The sequence below is a fragment of the Camelina sativa genome, chromosome 6 (genome assembly GCF_030686135.1).
Source record: "Camelina sativa cultivar CO46 ecotype springtype chromosome 6, ASM3068613v1".
Classification (NCBI taxonomy): Eukaryota; Viridiplantae; Streptophyta; class Magnoliopsida; order Brassicales; family Brassicaceae; genus Camelina; species Camelina sativa.
In genome coordinates, this window is record NC_141885.1 from 18,248,155 (window position 1) to 18,262,024 (window position 13,870).

General features: G+C 39.3%; 3 protein-coding genes and 1 long non-coding RNA gene across 45 annotated transcripts; 2 read left to right on the plus strand and 2 right to left on the minus strand.

Annotated features, from left to right (window-relative positions):
- Positions 1-18: 18 nt before the first annotated feature.
- Positions 19-1,209, minus strand: LOC109125302 (uncharacterized). The gene is made up of 2 exons (XR_002032566.2): positions 843-1,209; positions 19-332 (listed from the first exon to the last, which is right to left on the minus strand). It is a non-coding gene; the product is annotated as an uncharacterized LOC109125302 (long non-coding RNA).
- Positions 1,210-1,307: 98 nt separating this feature from the next.
- On the plus strand, positions 1,308-6,027 carry LOC104773981 (phosphoinositide phosphatase SAC7). The gene is made up of 21 exons (XM_087453285.1): positions 1,308-1,629; positions 1,715-1,860; positions 1,969-2,052; positions 2,206-2,333; positions 2,431-2,522; positions 2,705-2,762; positions 2,887-2,943; positions 3,043-3,076; positions 3,167-3,247; positions 3,600-3,706; positions 3,879-3,965; positions 4,038-4,115; positions 4,217-4,287; positions 4,371-4,469; positions 4,568-4,667; positions 4,750-4,858; positions 4,954-5,026; positions 5,114-5,207; positions 5,358-5,450; positions 5,536-5,602; positions 5,681-6,027. Exons 2-21 carry the CDS (start codon positions 1,716-1,718, stop codon positions 5,815-5,817), a joined length of 1,794 nt encoding a protein of 597 aa, XP_087309411.1. The 5' UTR covers positions 1,308-1,629; position 1,715; the 3' UTR covers positions 5,818-6,027.
- A 623-nt stretch (positions 6,028-6,650) lies between these two features.
- On the minus strand, positions 6,651-8,437 carry LOC104773980 (putative protein phosphatase 2C 47). Of its 2 annotated transcripts, none has more exons than XM_010498652.3 (3): positions 8,080-8,437; positions 7,732-7,908; positions 6,651-7,643 (listed from the first exon to the last, which is right to left on the minus strand). In XM_010498652.3, the coding sequence occupies exons 1-3, from the start codon at positions 8,227-8,229 to the stop codon at positions 6,882-6,884; spliced, it is 1,089 nt and encodes a 362-aa protein (XP_010496954.1). In that variant the 5' UTR covers positions 8,230-8,437; the 3' UTR covers positions 6,651-6,881. The 2 variants fall into 2 exon arrangements, with proteins under 2 accessions (XP_010496954.1, XP_087309412.1); XM_087453286.1 differs by having other exon boundaries at positions 8,076-8,342.
- On the plus strand, positions 8,421-13,835 carry LOC104791384 (glutamate receptor 3.6). Of its 41 annotated transcripts, none has more exons than XM_087453283.1 (12): positions 8,477-8,616; positions 8,940-9,103; positions 9,242-9,304; positions 9,538-9,738; positions 9,965-10,033; positions 10,321-10,600; positions 10,882-11,512; positions 11,911-12,197; positions 12,295-12,572; positions 12,666-12,697; positions 12,793-13,199; positions 13,318-13,835. In XM_087453283.1, exons 8-12 carry the CDS (start codon positions 12,057-12,059, stop codon positions 13,576-13,578), a joined length of 1,119 nt encoding a protein of 372 aa, XP_087309409.1. In that variant the 5' UTR covers positions 8,477-8,616; positions 8,940-9,103; positions 9,242-9,304; positions 9,538-9,738; positions 9,965-10,033; positions 10,321-10,600; positions 10,882-11,512; positions 11,911-12,056; the 3' UTR covers positions 13,579-13,835. The 41 variants fall into 41 exon arrangements, 24 of the variants coding, with proteins under 24 accessions (XP_087309403.1, XP_087309397.1, XP_087309388.1 ...); XM_087453284.1 differs by having other exon boundaries at positions 8,494-8,632; positions 9,962-10,033; positions 11,028-11,512; XM_087453282.1 differs by lacking the exon at positions 8,477-8,616 and adding an exon at positions 8,717-8,855.
- Positions 13,836-13,870: the final 35 nt, after the last annotated feature.

Below are 13,870 nucleotides of genomic sequence, written 5' to 3' on the forward strand. Positions count from 1 at the left end.
TATCTCCATCAAAGCATCTTAAAGTAAAGTATCTTAATACAGATTTTATTTTTAATTTTGAAAAAAGTGAAATTAAGAATTTCATAACAAACTTTAATATTTCATAGGTTCATTGAAAGTTGTTAAATTTGAGGTTCTTAAAAATATCTTTCTTAAAAATTTGAGAAATAGAAGAGAGGCCAGTTATATTGAAATTCAAGTGCCAAAACATATAGATTATTACAATGACAACTCATGGTTAATTGTCTTGGATTGATCTGATCATTTCTTTGGATAAGTTTGACGGTTGGTTGGTTGTTGATGGCGCCATCGTAATGACTATGAAATACAAACTAAAGAAGAGAACACAACTAGAATCAGTCTCAGACGACTATGAGAAAGATAGACAGGGAGAGAGATATATTGAACTCTCAAATGCTCAAAACAAAACTATGACATATGCAAAATCCATGCGTCAAACAAACAACAACAAGCTCTTCATAATCGATTTACATGAAACAAACATCATTAGACTCAACTTGTGTTTTTTTCTTCACAGCCAGGACAAGCTTTGCAACATGAGTTCAAAAACACCACTCGAGATAAACCAGATCAATCAGTTCTTAGTTATGATGAATTCAAAAAACACAAGTAAGAATCAGATATTTCCAGTAGGTAATTCTAATTCGATTTCAAAGGTGGTTTGCCAAAAAAGTCACAATTAGTGAATCCTACAATATACTATCCACGAAAAGCCCTGAATCCAGTATCATGTCGATATAAATTCAAGAGGCCAGTTATGTTAAAATCCATAAAACTAATGATTCATATCGATCTACTAATGAAATCAAAGAGATTATTACCTAGAGAAACGATTAAACCAAACAATTCGAGAATTGACCACTTCAATCTCCGATTTGGTGAAGCAAAAACCCTCTCCAATTGATGAACCGCCACCGTCGATAGTGCCGCAGTCGATCGAGATGATGATATCGCCGGTGAAAGACGCTTTGCCCAGTGTTATACATCTTTTCTCAAGCTTTTCCATTCTGATATATCGATATCGAAGAGACGAGAGAGGAGAGACAGAGAAACGATTAAGGAGAGAGAGAGGAGAGCAAAATAAAATCGGGAAAGAAGAAAAAGAAAAAAAAAAATTTTTTTTTACTCCAACCAATCACAAACCAACATACCCATGGTTCGTAATGATCCTAAAACATCTAAGCTAACAATCAATTCTTAGCAAAATTAGATTATTTTTATTATAATTAATCTGCTTTTTTGCTAAGCAATTTGTAAGATATTCACTAAGATGCTTTGATGGAGATACTCTTAGATAAGAATCCGAGTCTAATAAATAATTAAGTAACAACAATCTGTGAAATAGTATCATAATAAATGGTAGGAAGTAGGAATCGAACCGATGACCTGTGAGAATCTAGCTGGCTTGGAAAGGTACATCAGTACATGTGATGTGGTCGCGCACTAATTAGGAGGATTCAGGGAGTCATCAAGACTTGATCCAACGATTAAACGCTAAAAATCATTTGCACGTTCTACGCAAACTCCATAATTTTCAATTTCCTCTTCTTCACAATTTTGTATACGTTTCTCGACGAAGCTTCAGATCTCCCTTTTCCCCAAGCTCAGGTAATCTTCGCGGTTCGCTGTTAGAGATTCTCTTCTCCTTAGCTTTCCCCTTTACGATTTAAGATTTTCCTGTTTAATTTTGTAGTATGGAGGTAGCTGATTCTCGGAACAAATTGCATTCCCGGCTACGTTTATGGGAATTTCCCGATCAGTATGTTATCGAGCCAGCTGATGGTTCAGGCGCTCAATGTTTGGATATTAGTCGTCTCGATGCTTCCATGAAGCTCATCGGTTAGTTTTAAATTCTTGATTCGTTTTTTTTTTTTTTGTTTTTTGTTTTGGGGTGCTTTGGTTGATGATGATGTCTCATCCTCTTTCTCTTTGCCCTTAAATGCTTAGATCAAGTTCCAGAATGCAATTCCGTGCGTGTCCCTAAAATCCATGCCATATATGGTGTGGTTGGTATGTTGAAGCTCCTTGCAGGTTAGAAACAATTATCATGTTGAAACGATTCTGTATATAGATAGACTTGTATATGCTTCAGGTGTTTCTGGTTAATTTCAATTTTTAGATCTGAAACATATCTATACAAGAGCTTCTTTTTTAAAAATTAGATTGCATATTCTTTCACTATAGGATCATACTTGGTGGTTGTAACCGAGAGTGAACGTGTTGGGTCGTTTCTTGGCCATCCTATATTCAAAATTACAACGCTTAAGGTTCTTCCTTGTGATCATTCACTTAAAAACTCTCCTGAAGAACAGGTAAAACCATTTGCGCCTGTTTTTTTTCTTTTTCTTTTCTTGTTGAGTATGTAATGATGGATATCAAAATCTCAAAGTATTGTATCGATTTCGACAGAAAAAGCTGGAGACTGAGTTCTCCAAGCTGCTAAGCGTGGCAGAAAAGACAACTGGTCTCTATTTCTCATATGAAGTTAACTTAACACTGAGGTAATCTGCTCATCTTCTTCCTTACGATGTTTTGTGGTTGCACATTGATGTTGCAAATCACATATGTTGTATTTATGTACTAAGGCATGCTGCACAAACCAGTTTTATCTAAAATACCTGACATTACTCTGAAAGTCAGTAGTTATTTCCTTCTAGTTTGATCTTTATTTTTGCGATTTCAGCTCACAACGCTTGCATGATTTGGGTGTTGAGTCTAAGTCACTTCCTCTGTGGAGACAGGTGACCAATATATCTCCTTTTGTGAAAATTACCAAACTTTGGAAGCATTAGTTAGTCTTTACTTGCTGAATGTCCGTGGCAGAACTGAAAATAACTTCTACTGGTGTTGCTTTCTTTTTGACAGGCTGAGCCGAGGTTTCTTTGGAACAATTACATGCTGGAAGTATTAATCGATAATAAGGTGTGTCTCCCTGAGGTTCTTTTAATTTATCACATCCCCTTGTTTTCCTACTTGCAGAATATCTTACCCTTGTTTTCATTTGTTCTCTTAAATTTGCAGCTTGATCAGTTCTTGCTTCCAATAATTCAAGGGAATATCCTTTTTTCACTCCCTTTTTCAACAATATCCCTTGTTTTCATGGTTACATTTTATTATAAAATGAATTTCCTTAACCTGTAATCACGCTTTAATAGTTTTGAAACTGCCATTGGACGAGATATTGTTGATGTTACTCTCATTGCAAGGAGATGCACAAGGAGAAACGGTACATATCTCTATGTGCTATTTTTACTCTTTATACTTTGATTGCAAATTGTTTGATAGGTTTTATTATTCTAACATGTAGCGTGAATGTGCAAGTAGGTTGCTGGGACTTCAGTTATTTGTTTTACTACTAGGACCTTTTTACCAGAATTATGCAAGAAACCTAGATATTGACAGAACTTTCTGGGACTTGTTATGAGAATAGGAAAGTGCGATGGTTGGCACCTTAACATCAGTTTAAACTTTTTTCTATTAGATAGATAGGAGACATATATGTCCTTGGCTGCAGGAAATTTAGATGATGGGTATTGTGTTGTGACTGTTTCACCCTTATATCTTGGATCATTTACAAGGTACGCGTATGTGGCGAAGAGGAGCTGATCTTGATGGCTATGTTGCTAATTTTGTGGAGACTGAGCAAATTGTACAGATGAATGGATATTCGTCATCATTTGTTCAGGTGGTTTTTACATGCTTGCATATTCTATTTTCCCTTGTGCTGCAAATCTTTGGTCATTTTGTAGATATATTATTCACATACTTTTTTGCATTCTATAATTATCCCCCGAGATTGAGTTATCCACGAGCCCACGATTGAATTCGTAATGTTATTTCAACTCCTGTATATGCAGGTCAGGGGATCCATACCTTTTATGTGGGAGCAAATTGTAGATCTGACTTACAAGCCGAAATTTGAGATTGTCCAACCTGAAGAAGCTGTAAGTACTAATTAACTAACCACTTGCTCTTTGGGTACTTTAAATAACTTGTATTGGGTGCTTCTCTTGCAGACACGGATAGCTGAGCGGCACTTTTTGGACCTAAGGAAAAAATATGGATCAGTTTTGGCAGTTGATCTTGTTAATAAGGTACAGTTATGTGACTGAAGGTGTGGTACAACCGTACAGGTCATATTTGTGCATTGCATAAATCTACTTTAACTTTTATTCCTTAATATTTCTCTAATCAGCATGGTGGCGAGGGGCGCTTAAGCGAGAAGTATGCTAGTGTTATGCAACACATAACTGGGGATGATATAAGGTAGTCAATCTGTTCCTCTAATGTGCTTTTAGAAAGTTTGCTTATTGTCTTCAACTCATTAAAGAGGGTGCCTTATCTTGTAGATATCTGCACTTCGATTTCCATAAAATCTGTGGGCATATCCATTTTGAGCGCTTATCAATTCTGTATGAGCAGATTGAGGGGTTTCTCGAACAAAATGGGTATGACTTTCTTGGACATTTCTAGTTAATTAATCTTGAAATCTGAGTAAGTATAAATAAAAAATGGAATGTCATTTTGAGTTACCTGAATTACACAGGTACTTTCTGTTGAATGAAAAGGGTGATAAAATGAAGGAGCAGCTTGGTGTTGTCCGATCAAACTGCATAGACTGCTTAGACCGTACAAATGTCACCCAGGTTAGTCATAATACTATGCTGCTGCTCCTCTGATCTCATTAGCATTTGCTCATCCATGCTGCATACTTCCTGCCAAGTGCAGAGCATGATAGGTCGAAAGATGCTAGAACTTCAACTCAAAAGGATCGGTGTTTTTGGTGCTGAAGAAACCATAAGCTCACATCTGAATTTTGATGAACGCTATAAAATATGTCAGTCTCCTATCTTTGTAGGAAATCTGATATTGCACTACTTAGATGTAAAGTTTGAATTTATACGTGTTGCTTATGTGCTTTTCGCCTTTCAGTGTGGGCTAATCATGGTGATGAAATCAGCATTCAGTACTCTGGTACTCCTGCACTTAAAGGAGATTTCGTCAGGTACTTTTGCGATATGTTTAATCTAGGGGTGTTTTCTAGATATACTCTACATGCCATCTAATGTGTCTCTAACCGGCTCAATACTAGGTATGGACATCGGACTGCCCATGGCGTCGTTAAAGATGGCTGGAGCTCCCTTGTACGCTATTACCTTAATAACTTTGCTGATGGAACTAAGCAGGTCAGTGGCTTTTCATTCTCAGCAACTATACTTGTATCATATAATTATGTTCAGTTGGATACCTAGAACTGTGTGCTACTACTTGTGGTATCACTTACCTCTGTAACTGGAATGTGTCCTGACTCTAGTTAATATGGCTGTGTGAAACAGGATGCGATTGATCTCCTGCAAGGGCACTATATAGTTGCTGTGAGCCGAGACATGGCACCTGTGCCTCAAAAGGGAGGCCTTGAGGCTGTAGCAGTAAGCATTCATCAATTAACTATTTTTCAATTTCTTAGCGCACAAAGAATATATAGTCTTACAACGAAGTTATTTCATTTCTCAGAACTTCCCAGTAGCATTGTTCGTGGTTCTGATCAGTTTCTGGTTTGCAACAATGTCTCTGAAACAAAGTAAGTATGATCTCTCTTTTGATGAATAAATAGATTTTCTTTCAAACGTAACCTAAAACTGTGTAAATTTCTGAGCAGCTGGGAGTGATTATAAGCATAAGCACTTGTTCTTCTCATTGCTGTGGACGGGGATTTGTGTGGGCGTAGCTGCACTAGTGAGGGCCAATGGTCGGATCTTCTGCAACCGGCCTCGTCTGCACAAGCCCAGATCCTGATTTATTTAATTTACTGGGGTGACCATTGTGATCACATGGAGCTCAAGTCAGAGCCAAAAGTTTTCTCTGTTTGTTATTTCATTGTATCAAATTACGTTGGACCTTGGGACGCCAGCTAGAGGCAATTGTCTCAGGTGGATATCCCTTGAGATTTCAAACTCCCACAACCATCAATTACTCGATACAATTACACATGCTTCTTCATATTCATTCTTTCTATGCTTTTTCTCGGTCCTAAAAATGGTTTTCCAACATCTCCGAATAAGAGCAAGACGACGAACAATTAATTAATTCTATCTGGTACACAATGTGCTGATTCTTCATGAAAGAGTGGTTTGAGCACGAATATAACATTCAAGTTCCCCGCCAAACCTCAGCTCTCTATTTTCAATTTTTGTTCATTTTGAGTTTCTGAGCTGACCTCTGTTGATCATCTGATCCTTGAGTGACTTGTCTTCTTTGACCATGCTCTATCTCCTCCAGTTATTCAATGATTCTGACTTTGACGAGTGGCTCCCTCATTGCAGAATTTATCATGCTGCGTGATAGACCAAGGGCAGCAGACTCAGAAAGTGCCTATCGTAGGTTATTTCTGCCGTTTCCTATGCGCATCTTTGGATCTTTTCTGCGTTTGTTTCTAAGAGGTTTTGGTACTGCATTGGTGCTTGATCATATTTTGATATTTGTTTTAACATTTATGGTAAAAGCTAGAGGGAGGAAATTGGGAAAGAACACCAAGGATCCAAACAAACCAAAGAGGCCTCATCAGTAGTTCAGGTAGCAGTTCAATGAAGCAAATCCAGGCAATAACCATATCTGAATGATTTGCTTCATTTGTTACTTATGAACCAAATATGAATCATTTAAATATGGTAAGATCTACAGTATAAAAAATGGGTCAAATTCCTTACAAAAAGAATAATGGAATCAATCAAAACTTGGGAAAACCAGAGAAAAAAAAAAGCACACAACCTCTCTTATCTCTGACTTTCCTATCAAAAGAGGAAACAAAAAAAGAATAAAAGCAACTCTCTTACCTTTTCTCTTAACTTGCTCAGTTTCCTTCACAACTCGTTCAAAACGCCTTTGAGGAGATCCAACCCCTCCGCAGAGATGCTCCTCCTCTTATGCGACTTAGGGATCTCAATCCGAGGTGGCGGTTCGAGCGAGAAACAGACAACAACTACAGTAAGATTGTCGCAGCTGTTGCGTTGAAGTGCCTCCTTGACCAGAGCTTGAGAGCATTTCTCAGGATCATTATGCTGCATCAGCTCCCTTCTCACCATTGTCACAGCACACTGGCTGCTCATCACATCCCAGAGTCCATCACATCCCATTATAAGAAACTCATCCTCCTCAGTCAGCACAATCTCCTCCAGCTCAGGCTCACAGCTAAGAGGACATAGTGAACCTTTAGCTCCCTTAATGTGCCAATCTCCTAAAGCTCGAGCCACAGAGAGCTGCCCGTTAAGATAACCATCATAGATAACACCACCAAGCTTCTCAATACGTAGCCGCTCAGAAGTACAGTTCGGTTTGTGATCTTTTGACAGCTCAATGGCTCTGCCACGTTTCCCCAACACCGCTCTGGAGTCACCAGCATTCGCAATCAACATGGTCTTGTCCAAGATGAGAGCAGTGAGTGCAGTTGTGCCAGATGATCTATCGAGACAAGAAGCATCAGCTAAAGCATGATCAGTCTTGACAAAAGCACTCCTTGTTGCCTTCTTAGTGCTGGTTGGGAAATGTTTGTCTTCCATTACAAGCTTCATAATGTTATCCTTTGTGAATGATGCAGCATCAACACCTCCATGTCCATCAAACACCTTTTCATAACCACAACCACATTTAAAAAAAAAAACAGAGCATATTTTGGAATTTGATGATGATACAGATCTTTATATATATATATACCCCATAGAAAGCTCCAGTGGATGAACCAATATGCTCAGTGAGATCATCCACACAAATGAATTCATCTTCCATAGATTGCTTCGGTCCTTTATCAGACCAGCTTCCAGATCTGAACACAGGCTGGAACGTTGAGTTTACTCCTTCAGGAGATTTTGCACCAAATCTCTCATCTCCTTCCTAAGAACAATCATTAATTTTGATAATGTAAGCTAAACAAAAGATCCAATGAGATCCGATTTCCAAAAGATTCACGTCTGATCTGTTTGTGATCGCGTAAATACAATCACCAACGGAATCAAGATTATGAAAAGAAAAAGAAAAAAAAAGCAAAGAAGAGAATGAACCAACGGAATCGATCAACCAAGCAGTGCTATTGCAATGGCGCATTGCAGAGATGTTGTTCCTAGGAGGCTTGCCAGAGGAGCTGAGGTTAGCCATTTTGTCATCTGTAACATCCAAAGTGTTAATCATCGGAGAAACTTCAGTCACCGGTGCCATTTTTTTCCAGATTCCGATCAAAAGCTTTCTTTTTTTGTCAAAATCAAAATCATCTCTTTTTTAAATAGTAAGTATAAAAATAGCATTTTTATTCTTTCCTTCCTCCTTATTTTACTCGCCAGTTAGCTCTCTGGCTGCCACGTGTGCTTTCAATTCCATTTTTTAATATTTTTCAATAATTTTTTTTATTAGTTTCCTTCATATTCTTCTGCCGTCTCCTCCTCCCTCTGCATCCCCAACACAGAGCAGTGTACTGTGTTGCTTTGAGCGAAAAGATGAAGGCTTTAGTCTGGGTCTTACTCTCTCAAGCAAACCCATTTCTTCTTGGCGTAATTGGCATTGGATCGTGGTGGAGTTTTGACCAGTTCGTTTTCCAGAACCCTAATAGTACTCTTCTATCTCGGTCTCTCTCTTTTACATTGCTTCTCCGATTTTTGTTTGTTTATTTCTAATTTACAGAGGATTACAACATTTTTTTTTTTTTTTTTTGTGAATTTGGGTCTCTTTCCTAGTACAATTAGCCATTAAACAATTGCAAAAGCTCGCCTTTTGTAGGGTTATTTTAGATAGCAAAAGGTGTTGACTTTAAAGTACAAATTAAAAACAAACAAAAAAAACTGAGAAAGGTATTGACTTTAAAGGTTTGTTTATGGCGCACAACTCGATTGCGTTAAAGTTGAGATTTTCACGTAGCTGTTTGGTATTTGAAGGAGCTTCCGACTTTGATTTGGAAAGATGAATTGATGGTTCCACTGAGATAGATGGATATGAGTGAGTGAGAATCTGTGAACACGATCTCCACTTTGCACCTACTACAATGGATGGGCACTCTCAATTACTTACCGTTCCCTCACCCTTGATGAGAAAGCGAAAGGTGAAGCATATCTCTTCTCTCAACATTCCATTCATTAGTAAAGTTCTGATTATGGTTTGATTTGCTTTGTATGGTGGTCATTTTAGTGACTCCATAACTTGACCTTCTTTCCTTTCACGTTGGATTCTGCTTTTGAAGGTGGAAATGCTACCCTCAGCGTTCTTACGACCACTCCATTCAGGACCTGGACCATCATGGAACGTAAGTGAGACTGCTCTGTGATTGCTGGATGATTATTATGTGTGACTGCTCCTTTTTGTATGTTTCGTTCATCGATAGTTAAATCAGTCTTTTTATATTTACTACGCTTGCTGATTTATTTCCGTGCTTGGATGGTTCCGCTATTTACTTTAGTTTCTAGTACTACAGCATGTAAGCATCCTCATGTCCATATTCGGTTTACTGACTGATTGGTTTATGTTTCATATTGGAAGCACTAGTGCACTACAGTTCATGGAGCCATAATTGGCCCTCAAAATTCACCCGTGTAGTAGCTCACGTGGCAGAGAGATTCCCTGGAGGCTTGTCTGAGGAGCTGAGATTCGCCATTATGTCATCTGCAACCTCCAAAGTGTTAATCATCGGAGAAACTTCCGCTGCCATTTCCAGATTCCGACCAAATAGCTCTCTTATATGTATATAAAATACCTTTCTTCCTTCTTCCCCCTTTATTTTACTCACCAAGTAGCTCTCTGGCTGCCACACGTGCTTCACATTCCACTAAAGTTAAATAGTAAAATTATTCGTTTATTCGTTTCCCGTTCTTTCCGTTTCCTTCCCCTAACATAGAGTAGTGTAAACACAAGCTTGTGTAAACACATAGAATAATGAAGGTTGTGTCTGGGTTTTATTCTTTAGCAGACCCATTTCTTAACGTCGGCATCGGTGGAGTTTTGATCAGCCTTTATATCAATTTCCAGAACTCTAATGGTACACCTTCATCTCTGTCTCTCTTTCCATTGCTTCTCCAATTTGTTTTGTTTCTTTCTAATAAACAGAGGATTATGAAAGTTTGATGTTGTACAATTACTCGCTCTACCAATTCCTAACGCTTAATGAAAAAGTGACAGGTCTAGCATATCTCGTTCCCTCAACATTGCATCACTGCTTTCAGTTCTGATCATGTTTGCTTTGTATTAGTGGTTATTTAAGTGTAATGGTCGTCGTTTAAGTGACTCCATAACTTGACCTTCATCTCTTTTTACGTTGTGAAACAGGAAGCTGCTGAATTTGAGAAGATGAAGCGGTTTCTGCTTATGATCATCATCTGCCGTGCAGTTCCTTTACAAGGACTCACCACAAATGTCTCTGCGAGACCCCAAGTTCTGAACATCGGCTCGGTTTTCACATTCAATTCTCACATCGGTAGAGTCGTCAAAGTTGCTATGGATGCTGCTGTTGAAGACATAAATGCTAGCCCTAGCGTTCTTAACAATACTTTACTCAAGATCATCATGCATGACACAAAATTCAATGGATTCATGAGCTTCTTAGAACGTAAGTGAGACTGCTCTGGGATTGTTGGATGATGATTTTGTGTTTGTCGGTTAAAAGTTTTATCATTTCCTTTCTTTACTTTGGTCATGCATAATCAAAACCGTCTCTTCTAATCGTCTTTAACTTTGATTTCATCCGTTTTATTATAGCTGATTCATTTTTCTGTCTTGGATGGTTCTGCTGTCTAGTTAAGTTTCTAATACTACAGCATGTAAGTATTCTCATGTCTAAATTCTGGTATTCGGTTTCCTGACTGATTGGTCTATGTTTCACATTAAAAGCTCTACGGTTCATGGAGTCCGAGACAGTGGCCATAATTGTCCCTCAGAGATCAACAACTGCCCGTGTAGTAGCTCACATTGCAACAGAACTAAACGTTCCTATACTATCCTTCACTGCCACTGACCCTGCTATGTCTCCTCTGCAGTTCCCTTTCTTCATCAGAACTTCACAGAATGATGTCTTCCAGATGGCCGCCATTGCAGACATTGTTCACTTCTATGGCTGGAGAGAGGTGATAGCAATATACGGGGATGATGATTATGGCCAAAACGGGGTAGCTGCTTTGGGCGAGAAATTGGCGAAGAAGCGCTGCAGAATCTCATACAGAGCAGCTTTGCCCCCCAAACCTACCAAAGAGAACATCACTGACTTGTTGGTTAAGGTAGCATTGAGTGAGTCACGGGTCATTGTCGTTCACGCTTCTTTCATCTGGGGCCTAGAGTTGTTCGATGTGGCTCAGAATCTTGGTATGATGGGCACTGGTTACGTGTGGATTGCTACCAACTGGCTCTCTACAATCATAGACACAGACTCTCCTCTGCCATTGGACACAATAAATAACATTCAAGGGGTCATTGCCGTGCGCCTGCACACTCCCAACTCTATCATGAAGAAGAACTTCGTTCAAAGGTGGCATAATTTAACTCATCTCGGACTGAACACTTATGGAATGTATGCTTATGATACTGTATGGCTGCTTGCTCACGCCATTGATGATTTCTACCAAAAAGGTGGAATCGTTTCCTTTTCGAAAAATCCTATTACATCTGAGCTTGTGGGTGGAAAATTGCACCTTGATGCTCTGAAAGTCTTTGATGGAGGAAAGATGTTTCTTGAGAGCATCTTACAGGTTGATAGAATTGGCTTAACCGGTAGGATGAAGTTTACTAGAGACAGGAACCTTGTAAATCCAGCATTTGATGTGCTTAATGTCATTGGCACTGGTTACAGGACCATTGGTTACTGGTATAATAATATAGGCTTGTCTGTGACGCCGGCTGACGAGCTAGACAACACATCTTTTTCAGGACTGAAGCTTCATAGTGTTGTCTGGCCGGGACAGACAACAAAAGTTCCCCGTGGATGGGTGTTCCCGAACAATGGAAGGCGTTTGAGGATTGGAGTTCCAAAACGTTACAAGTTCGAAGAGGTTGTCTCAGTCAAAACCAACGGGATGATCTCTGGCTTCTGTGTTGATGTCTTCATTGCTGCTCTCAACTTATTACCTTATGCAGTCCCGTTTGAGCTTGTAACTTTTGGGAGTGGCCATGACAATCCAAATATCTCTGAGCTAGTGCGCTTGATATCAGCTGGGGTGAGCACATGAGCACTCTTTAAAACTTGTTTTGATGATCGCTCTGTTTGATGGGTTTTTAATTACATATTTTGTGGCTCAAACATCATTTTCATAGGTCTATGATGCAGGTGTTGGTGATATCACCATTACAAGAGATAGAACCAAAATGGCAGATTTTACTCAGCCGTATGTGGAGTCGGGGTTAGTGGTGGTGGCTCCTGTTTGGAAGTTGGGTTCCAGTGCTATGGCGTTCTTGAGGCCGTTCACACCTCAGATGTGGCTTATTGCAGCTGCGTCTTTCCCCATAGTCGGTGCTGTCATTTGGTGTCTGGAGCACAAACAGAATGACCAGTTTCGAGGCCCTCCTCGTAGACAAGTCATGACTAGTTTCTGGTGAATAGAATAAGCTTGAACTGGACGTACTCAATTCCAAACACTATACAATTGTTTCAGGTCTTTTCTCTGAAATATTTTGCTGTCTTGCAGGTTCAGCTTTTCAACTCTTTTCTTTTCGCATAGTAAGTATGCTCCTTCATGCCCCCTTCTTTTTTCTCTGTTGCTTTCCATTTTTAAACTGGCAAGGTGTCCAATGTTCTCTGCTGACTTTTTGCAGGAGAAACTACCACCACCAACCTTGGAAGAATAGTTTTGATACTATGGCTATTCTTGGTTCTCATAATCAACTCAAGTTATACTGCGAGCCTCACGTCAATCCTCACAGTCCATCAGCTGTCTTCGCCAATCAAAGGCATAGAAACTTTGCAAACAAACCATGATCCTATTGGGTATCCAAAAGGCTCCTTTGTCAGAGATTATCTGATTAACGAACTCAGTATCCATGAATCAAGACTTGTCCCTCTCGTGTCTCCAGAGGAATATGATAATGCCTTAAGAAGTGGTCCAGGAAAAGGTGGTGTTGCTGCTATTGTCGATGAACGTGCTTACATAGAGCTTTTCCTCTCAAACAGATGTGAATTCGGCATAGTTGGTCGAGAGTTCACACAACACGGATGGGGATTTGTGAGTATCTTTCTGAGTACTGAATTTAAACAATTCTCAAGGACAAACAGTAGCCTGTAGAATATATATATAGAATTTGATAACGTGATAGTGATGATACATATTTGTCACTGTTCAGGCATTTCCGCGTAACTCGCCTTTGGCTGTGGACGTCTCTGTGGCGATTCTGCAGCTATCAGAAAATGGAGATATGCAGAGAATAAGAGACAAATGGTTGCTGAGGAAAGCTTGCTCTCTGCAAGGGGCAGAGATAAAAGTACATAGGCTGGAGCTTAGTAGCTTTTGGGGATTGTTTGTGATGTGTGGAGGGACATGCGTTCTTGCTGTTGCGGTGTATACAGTGTTGATGATACGTCAACGTCCTGAAGAGAGGGGTTGACCGCTAGAAGAAGCATCCACGCCTTTCTCTCCTTTGTGAGATAGAAAGAAAAAGACGCCAAGGCTATGTCATCTAGGGAGAGGCAGCCTGAAGATATCTCTGTCAGTGGTCCGAGTGGCTGCAACTAAAGTGTTTCCAGCTCTAGTACGTAACTATATAATACCTCTTTGTTGATAAAAATTGAGATCAAAGTTCAAAACTGTTTGTAAATAATAATCATCATGTCGATTAATGGATGATTATGATGTGTTCTATTATCTCTACTCTCTAATAGTCTTCTTTACCTTTAATT

What these genes read in the sequence shown, in the direction of transcription:
- LOC104791384 (XM_087453262.1), top strand. An exon ending in TGCGCTTGATATCAGCTGGG is followed by an intron (nt 12,198 to 12,294) that starts GTGAGCACATGA and finishes TCATTTTCATAG; the next exon opens with GTCTATGATGCAGGTGTTGG. An exon ending in CAAGTCATGACTAGTTTCTG is followed by an intron (nt 12,573 to 12,665) that starts GTGAATAGAATA and finishes GCTGTCTTGCAG; the next exon opens with GTTCAGCTTTTCAACTCTTT.
- LOC104773980 (XM_010498652.3), bottom strand. Translation starts at nt 8,229, where the DNA reads ATGGCACCGGTGACTGAAGTTTCTCCGATGATTAACACTTTGGATGTT. An exon ending in CTGCTTGGTTGATCGATTCC is followed by an intron (nt 7,909 to 8,079) that starts GTTGGTTCATTC and finishes GATTGTTCTTAG; the next exon opens with GAAGGAGATGAGAGATTTGG. An exon ending in CCACTGGAGCTTTCTATGGG is followed by an intron (nt 7,644 to 7,731) that starts GTATATATATAT and finishes GGTTATGAAAAG; the next exon opens with GTGTTTGATGGACATGGAGG.
- LOC104773981 (XM_087453285.1), top strand. Translation starts at nt 1,716, where the DNA reads ATGGAGGTAGCTGATTCTCGGAACAAATTGCATTCCCGGCTACGTTTA. An exon ending in TATGTTGAAGCTCCTTGCAG is followed by an intron (nt 2,053 to 2,205) that starts GTTAGAAACAAT and finishes CTTTCACTATAG; the next exon opens with GATCATACTTGGTGGTTGTA. An exon ending in GAAGTTAACTTAACACTGAG is followed by an intron (nt 2,523 to 2,704) that starts GTAATCTGCTCA and finishes TTGCGATTTCAG; the next exon opens with CTCACAACGCTTGCATGATT.